Source organism: Hippopotamus amphibius, chromosome 6 (genome assembly GCF_030028045.1).
Source record: "Hippopotamus amphibius kiboko isolate mHipAmp2 chromosome 6, mHipAmp2.hap2, whole genome shotgun sequence".
Taxonomy (NCBI): domain Eukaryota; kingdom Metazoa; phylum Chordata; class Mammalia; order Artiodactyla; family Hippopotamidae; genus Hippopotamus; species Hippopotamus amphibius.
Window position 1 is genome coordinate 170,423,529 of NC_080191.1, and position 8,701 is coordinate 170,432,229.

Sequence of the window (8,701 nt, forward strand, 5' to 3'; positions counted from 1 at the left end):
AATAGTTGTGGCTCACGGGCTCTAAAGCATAGGCTCAGTAGTTGTGGCGCACGGGCTTAGTTGCTCCATGGCAAGTGGGATCTTCCTGGAGCAGGGATCAAACCCATGTCCCCTGCATTGGCAGGTGGATTCTTAACCACTGTGCCACCTAGGAAGCCCCAGCATCATTTGTTGACAGAGTCTCCTTTTTCCACTAAAATACCTTCTTTTTCAAGAATAATTTGATCGTATGTGTATAGCTCTGTTTCTGAATTCTCTAGTCTGTTCCAGTGGTCTGTGTGTCTGTATACACTATCACTTTGCTGTCTTGATTAATGTAGCTTTATAATGTCTTAAAATCATATGATGTAAGCCCTCCAACTTTGTTCTTCTTTTCCAAATTGTTTAGAAAAATCTAGGTCCTTTGCATTTCCATGTAAATTTAGATTCAGCTTGTCAATTTCTACAACAGAACCCTGCTAGGATTTTTGACTGAGATGGCACTGATATGAGTCTTTTGATTCATGAACATAGTATATCTCTCCATTTATTTGGGTCATCTTTAATTTTTCTCAGCAATATTTTATGTTTAGTGTACTGGTCTTGTATAGATTTTTGTTAAATTTATCCAGTATTAAGTATTTTCTATTTTTATGCTATTGTAAATGATATTGTTTCTTAATTTTTATAATTTATCATTGCTTGTATATAGAAATACTATAGAATTTTTGTATATTTAATTTTTTATTTGGTAACCTTGCTAAACTCACCTATTAACTTTTTGATAGATTCCTTACAATTTTCTACACAGAAAATCATTACTGTGAATAATAATATTCTTACTTCTTTCATATCTGTGGCTTTTGCTGCTTTTTATTTTCTTATTGCACTGGAAAGGAGCTCCTGTACAATGTTGAATGCAAGCGGTGACAATGGACATCTTTAAAATGACATCTTTTCAAGCAAAAGGATGACACCTTTAACATTTTGTTTTTCTGTATTAAATAGAAATAATCACTGGCTTTAATAGAGGTACAAGCCAATTATGATGGGATGAAGAGTGTGTGTGTGTGTGTGTGTGTGTGTGTGAATGGGAGTTGGCAGAAAATTGAGCAATTAAATCCTATCCATTGGGAAATATTTATAAGACTCAGCTTTTTTAAAGATTTATTTATTTATTTATTCATTTATTCATTTTTGGCTGTGTTGGGTCTTCATTGCTGAGTGCAGGCTTTCTCCAGTTGTAGTGAGCGGGGGCTACTCTTCACTCGGTTCTTGGGCTTCTTATTGTGGTGGCTTCTCTTGTTGTGGAGCAGAGGCTTTAGGTGCGTGGGCTTCAGTAGTTGCAGCATGAGGACTCAGTAGTTGTGGCTTGTGGGCTCTAGAGCTGAGGCTCAGGAGTTGTGGCGCATGGGCTTAGTTGCTCCTCAGCATATGGGATCTTCCCGGACCAGGGGTCCAACCGGTGTCCCCTGCATTGGCAGGAGGATTCCTAACCACTGTGCCACCAGGGAAGTCCCCAAGACTCAGAATTCTTAAGCAAGTTCCTTGGCTCTTCTTGATCTGACCCTAGGAGGTGACAGTGTCTCTGACCTATTTTCCCCACCCCACCCTATGCTCTGGGTCGGGGGTAACAGAGCCACCATGACCCTCTTTCCATTGGTTCCAGGACACTGTCCTCTCCCTGTGTGATGGCGTGCTCACGGACCTGCTCCCGCATCCTGGGGCTGAGCCTTGGGACTACAGCCCTGTTTGCTGCTGCGGCCAACACAGCACTCCTCTTTCCTAACTGGGATGTGACCTACCTGTTGAGGGGCCTGGTTGGCAGGCATGCCATGCTGGGGTCTGGGCTCTGGGGAGGAGGCCTCATGGTAAGTGTTCAGGGTGCCCTGGGAGTGAACTCCCAACGTGCCCCTCAGGGGTGGAGCAGTGAGGCAGGCGGAGGGGGCAGTGTTTTTGTTCCTTGAAAAAAGGTTTGAACTAACAAGCTGATCATGGGTCTATAGCAGCTCCAGGGGTTGGAAGACTCTAGGAAGACTGGTCAGACATCGCTGAATTTTGGACTAGGCAGTCTGGGTGTGAACGTTGCCATCCATAGAGTTACGACAAGCTAGTCATCCAAAATTGGGTCCTGACAGTCAAAGCCAAATCCTCTGGGAAACGTAGGACAGGGAAGTCCACGTGAGCTGTCTGACCACCCCTTTGTCAACAGCCACAGGCGGCAGCTACAGGTGTCAATTACCAGTCTCTTGTAACACTCTTCCCTCTTCTCCCAGGTACTCACTGCAGCTACCCTCATCTCCTCGATGGGCTGGAGATGTGGCTGCTTCAGTATGAGTGGGCCCTGCCGAAGCGTAAGCACCCGATTCCACTCTCCTAATACCTAGAGTGTCCCCACATTCTATTACTTTAGAGGCCGAGTGATAAAGAGGCAGTTTCAGTCTTGGGGTTTGAAGTCAGGTCCTGACCGTGCCTCTCAGAAACCCTAAGCTCTTGGGCAAGTGTTCTGAATCTCGGGCCCTTCTGTAAAATGGGAGTGAACAGGATCAAGTCCGGGAGTAAGTGCTTAATGAATCAAATGTCTACACACGTGTGAGGAACTGTTCTTTTTTTTTTTTTTTTATTGAAGTATAGTTTACAATGTCCTGTTAATTTCTACTATATAGCAAAGCGATTCAGTGATACATGAACTGTTCTAAATATTAGTTTTAGCCTATTGAACAGTATGGACATGAGTTACGTACATTGTGGTCATGTGTCTGATAGAAAATTTCCTGGCTATTTTTCTTAATTTTTCTTAGAGCTGAAAGATTCTCCAGAGATCATCTGATGACTAGATTCTAGTCTAAACTCTCCATTGTACAGAAAACGAAGCTGAGGCCCAGAATAAATTTGTACTTTATTAATCACAGCAGCACTATATATATTTGCAAAATCTCAGTACATAAATGTATAAGATATATTGCTCATTCAGCCTCAGACACATGAATTTGTGGCCTTTTTACAGTAACTCTGCATCCTGCTTTGATATCTACAGCCCACGTGTTGGGAACCCTGCTGATTCAGAATTATATGCTAAAGAATTAAATGCAAACACCCACACATTTCATTCACTCTCTATTCTCAGTCACGTCTGGTTTCCCCCAGGCAAGTGGTTCTCAGACTGGCATCAGCATCCCTGCAGGGTCTGTTACAACACAGATTTGCTGGGCCCCGCCCCCAGCGTGGGAGGGGGGACATTAGCATTTCTAACAGGTTCTCAGGTGATGTGAAGTTGCTGGAACGGGGACCACATTTAGAGAACCACTGTCTGAGGACTACATCAGACTAATTTATCTTGAATCTTTTAATTTAGAGTCAAAACTTACTATGAACCTTGCTGTGGCCCCTGTCAACGTCTAAAACAGCTTGACATCAGTGGAAAAATGACTCTACGATTCTGTATAAAAACTATATATATATATATATATGTTTTATTTAAAATTTTAAAATATGTATTCATTGGGAAGGAGAAAAGAACATCTAGTATCCTGAGAAAGAAACCAGTTTGGAAGTTAGAATCCTGCCAAGGAAATAAACACATTGCTATTGTTTGGGAGGGAAACGAATGGTGCACAGACTAGAAAAGTATAGTGACGGAACTCGAGTCATTCCAGAGTTGACCGTAATTTCTCTCTTGGTCTCCCTCTGTGTCTCTGCCTTTCTCCCTCCCCCCTTCCTTCCTCCTTCCCCTTCTTCCTCCCTTCCTTCCTTTCATGCTTGATTTGAGAAAGAGAGGAATCAGGGCTGGCAGCTTGGAACTTTTGAAAAAATACAGCTTTCTTTTAAAAGGGTCACGGTGGGGCTTGCAATAAGCAGCCCCACCTTTAAGCCAGAGACTGAATGACTGTCGGCTGCGTGTAAAAGGTTTTGATGGCAATCTGCTGAGAAGCTCTGAAGAGCTTGCTGAATCAGGCTGAGCCTGCGGCCGGGTCCAGTTGCCAGGGTTTCCCCCTTCCGCATTCCTTCTTTCGACCCCTTCCTGCCTCTACCCAGCGACCCCTCATCAGCCAACCCTACCTTGGTTATGCTTTAAAGGAGGTGCTGTAGGTAGGATTATCCCCATGACTGGGGAAAGCCTGAGCACCAGAGAGGTTAGACTTGCCCAGATCAACCCATGAGTCACCTAGTCACGACCCCATCTCAGGCTCACTGTTTCTTCTCTCCTCCTGCAGATGCTTACTGCTCTGTTGTCAAGTGGCCTGGCTTTGCTTGGAGCCTTGATTTGCTTTATTACTTCTGGAGTAGCCCTGAAAGATGGTCCTTTTTGTATGTTCGATATTTCACCCACCAATCAGACACAGGCTTGGAAATATGGTTACCCATTCAAAGACCTGCATAACAGGTAAATGGATGGAAACTTGGATTTGCAGTCTCTTCAGAGAGAGAGAAAGACACACAGAGGGACTACAAACTCCACGCATTCTAGCATCTTGCTTCTCTGATGCTCAGAAAATTGCAAATGCAGCAATAGTCACCCTCAAAAGTCTAGTCCTATGACCTTAGCTGAGGGAGAACCCAGGTTTCTACTGAGGTTGCTGGGCCTTTTCTTATTTATTCCAACCCCCGGTCTCCTTATTTTTGGGGATAGGAATTATTTGTATGACCATTCACTCTGGAACTCTGTCTGCCTGGAGCCTTCCAAAGCTGTCATTTGGCACGTGTGCTTCTTCTCTGCCCTTCTGTGCATCAGCCTCATCCAGACTCTCCTGGTGGTCATTCATTTCATCAACAGCTTCCTGGGCCTTTTCTGCAGCCTCTGTGAGAAGAAACAGGTAATGCCCTCTCACGCATGAGTTTTTTCATCATGAGCTGCCTTGAATCTCTTCTGCAAGAGCGGGTATGAATTATAAACAAATTTCTCTTTTAGGTAGTCATGTGGTAATAATAACAATTCCTGGCATGTATGTTGAATGATACAATGCATTTTACATCACATTGTAGTGACTCCCCAGCGGTTAAGAATCCACCTTCTAATGCAGAGGACAAGGGTTCAGTCACTGGTCGGGGAACTAAGATCCCACATGCTGCGGGGCAACGAAGCCCGAGCTCCAGAGCCTGCGCCCACAACTAGAGAGCCCGCGTGCTGCAACTACTGGGCCTGCATGCTCTGGAGCCTGCACGCCGCAACTAGAGAGAAGCCCATGCGCCAAAACAAAAGATCCCACATGCCGCAACTAAGACCTGATGCAGCCAAACAAATAAATCACATTGTAAACTGCAAGATATTAATAGAAGAAATAACTGTCATTATTACTGCGTAGGAACTTACAGTCCATAAAATGTCCTCCAGCCATGATCTCACTTCAGCCTCTCAACAGCCCCAGAAAACTGGCCACATGTTACAGATGAAGTCAAGGCTCCTAGAGCATAATGGGACTTGCTGCTCAAAAGCAGTCAGTTAGGTTCAGGTAAAGTCAGTACCTGAGCCCCTACCTTCTAAATTCAAATTCACTAGCTTAATCGACTGAATCACGTGCCCCCAAAATTCGTAGGTTGACAAGCTAGCCCTCAATGTGACTTTGGAGATAGGATCTTTAAGAAGCTACTTAAGGTTAGATACGGCCAAGAGTGGGACACTCATCCAATACGACTGGCATCTTTATAAGAAGATGAGGAGACAAGTAAATGAAAAGATGCTTCATATCACTAATTATCAGGGAAGTGCAAGTACAAACCATAATAAGCTATCACCTTGTACCTGTTAGAATGGCTATTATCCAAAGGGAAAGAAATAACACGTGGGTGAGGATGTGGAGACAAAGGAAGCCCTCTGCCCTGTTGGTGGGAGTGTAAACTGTGCAACCACTATGGCATGCAGTGTGGAGGTTCCTCAAAAAATTAAAAGAGAACCACCACATGACCCAGCAATCCCACTTCTGGGGGTTTATCTGAAGCAAACAAAAACACTAGTTCAAAAAGATCCCTGCACCCTCATGTTCACAGCAGCATTATTTTCAATAGCCAAGATGCAGAAACAACCCAAGTGTCCATCATTGAATTAATGGATAAAGATGATATGGTACACACACACACACACACACACAACCAAATACTCTTCAGCCACAAAAAAATGAAATCTTGCCATTTGTGACAACATGGATGAACCTAGAGGGTATTATGCTAAATGAAATAAATCAGACAGAGAAAGCCAAATACCATATGATCTTACTTACTTGTGGATTTAAAACAACAGCAACAACACCAAGTTCACTGATACAGTGACAGACTAGTGGTTGCCAGAGCCGGGGCTGCGGAGTGAGAGAAACAGGTGAAGGGAGTCAAGGTACAAATTTCCAGTTGTAAAAAGGTTAAGTCATGGGGATGTAACGTACAACATGGTGACTAGAGTTAAGAATGTACGACATATTTAAAGTTACTAAGATAATAGATCTTAAAAGTCCTTATCACAAGGGAAAAAAATCTGTACCTCATGTATGGTGCCGGATGCTAACGGCTTATGGTGCTGATCATTTTGCAGCACACACAAATACTGAATGATTTTGTTGTACATCGGAAACAAATATAATTTTATATGTCGACTATACCTAAAAACTGATGATGTAGAGTGTATTTCCAGAATAAAAGCATGATTACATTTCAGAAAGTTTATTCACCTATATTAATAGATTTGAGGAGGAAAAAATCCTAATGATTTCTTCATAAATGCTGGAAAGACATTTGACAAAATTCAACATATATTCTTTTAAAGCTCTTTATTGGAGTATAATTGCTTTACACTGTTGTGCCAGTTTCTGCTGTACAACAAAGTGAATCAGCTGTATGTATACATATAGCCCCATATACCCTCCCTCCTGCGACTCCTTCCCACTCAACATATATTCTTCATAAAACTCTTAAGAAAATGAGAAAAGATGGGTCCTTCCTTATCATGATACAACATCTCTATCTCAACCCAAAAGTCAGCCTCACGCTTACTAGAAGCAACCTCAGTAAAGTTGCAAATAAGACGACGACACTCCCCATTGCTACCACCATTTACTACTGTTCCTGAGGTATCAGCCTGAGCAAGGACTCAAAAGGGAATTAACAGATATAAAATAGGGAAGAAGGTAAAGTTATCATTATATTCGGACAATATGATTACACACCTAGAGCACCCAAATAAATTATATTACAAACAATAAGAGAATTTCATGTATACAAACAAGCAGTTAACAGGTATGGAGATGGGGAACTTCCATTTACATCAGAAACAAAAAAGAAAAAAAAACCTAGTTACTAACATAGCAAGAATGTGAAATACTTATTGCAGAAAACTTTAAGATATTACTGAAGGACACAAAATAAACTTGAACACATATAAAGGCATGCCATGAACTTGGATAGAAAGATTTATCATAAAATATAAATGCCCTTAAGCTAATCTATAAATGTGACGTGATGAATAAACTCACCAGTGAGATGTGGTGGAGGAGGATATGGAATTAGATAAACTGGGTTTAAAGTTCACATGAAAAACGAACACCCTTGGAAAGCCAGGGAACTTCTGAAGGAGAAGGCAATGAGGTGTGACTAACTCTATCAGATATTAAAAGCTAATATAAAACAACAATAATTCAAACAGTGTGGAACATTAAATGACCAATTTTATGAATCAGACTAGGGAGTCCAGAGATAGAACTAAATTCCTGTGAGAACTTAGTATATGCTAAGAGATGCAGCAGGGAGTGGGGCGCAGTGGATGACATGCCAGATCTGTCTGTCCATGCGAGCACAGAGGAAAAGGCCATGTGAGAATACGGCCAGGAGGCAGCCATCTGCAAGCCAAGGAGAGAGGCCTCATTAGAAACCAAACTTGTTGGCACCTTGATCTTCGATTTCCAGCCTCCATGAAATAAATTTCTGTTGTTTAAGCCAACCAGTCTGTGGTATTTCTTTAAGGCAGCCTCAGCTGACTAATGCACCAGTGTTCAGTGCGGTTCAGTAAGTGGTATATACTGAGTACCCACTGTGTGCTTGGCACTGCCATGCATGCTCTGAATTCAAAGATGACCGAGGCATGGTCCTAGCTCTTGGGTCCTGCCCTGTCCTTGAAGAGCTCATGGTCAGGTTAGGGAAACACATCTACTAAAAACTTGAATGTCATATGGTAAGGACCACGTTAGAGGTCAACCCAGGATGTAATGAGAGCTTGAGGGAACCAGGAACCTCTAAGGAGAGGATCTGTGGGAGATGAAGGAAGGCATCAGTCGTGTCTGAACTGATTCTTGAAATGGTTAGCCCAGCAAAGAGGGAAGGAAATACTTTCCCAGCAGAAGAAACAGAACACTCAAAAGCCTGGAGGGGAGACACAGCATGGTGTGGGTGCAGAACTGTGATGCCACAGCTCCTTCAATGTGGAACGTGGAAAGCAGAGGACCTCCCTCTCTCCCATTTTGGGATCTTTGGTCAGGATGGATACTGGGGGAATTTCCTCTCAGTTTTTGACGCTAGCTGGACAATACAGCTTTCTAAAGCAGGACCAGGACTGGTGCTCGTAAGCAGGAAACGCATCCTGAGTCTGCTCCTTCCCGACTTTTGCCCGGAGCAGGAGTGTGGTGAGGCGGGGGCGGGGGCTGCAGACTGGCAGTTAGGGATTAGGGCAGGACACTGCAAACTTTTTCTGTAAAGGGCCAGGTAATATATTTTTTTTCCATGTATCTTTTTTTTCCTTCTTTTC

The 8,701-nt window shown here is 43.0% G+C and overlaps 1 protein-coding gene across 1 annotated transcript; it reads left to right on the forward strand.

Moving 5' to 3' along the window:
- Nucleotides 1-1,658: 1,658 nt before the first annotated feature.
- Nucleotides 1,659-4,903, forward strand: TM4SF19 (transmembrane 4 L six family member 19). The gene is made up of 5 exons (XM_057737823.1): nt 1,659-1,850; nt 2,256-2,333; nt 4,194-4,363; nt 4,610-4,793; nt 4,889-4,903. Exons 1-5 carry the CDS (start codon nt 1,671-1,673, stop codon nt 4,901-4,903), a joined length of 627 nt encoding a protein of 208 aa, XP_057593806.1. The 5' UTR covers nt 1,659-1,670.
- Nucleotides 4,904-8,701: the final 3,798 nt, after the last annotated feature.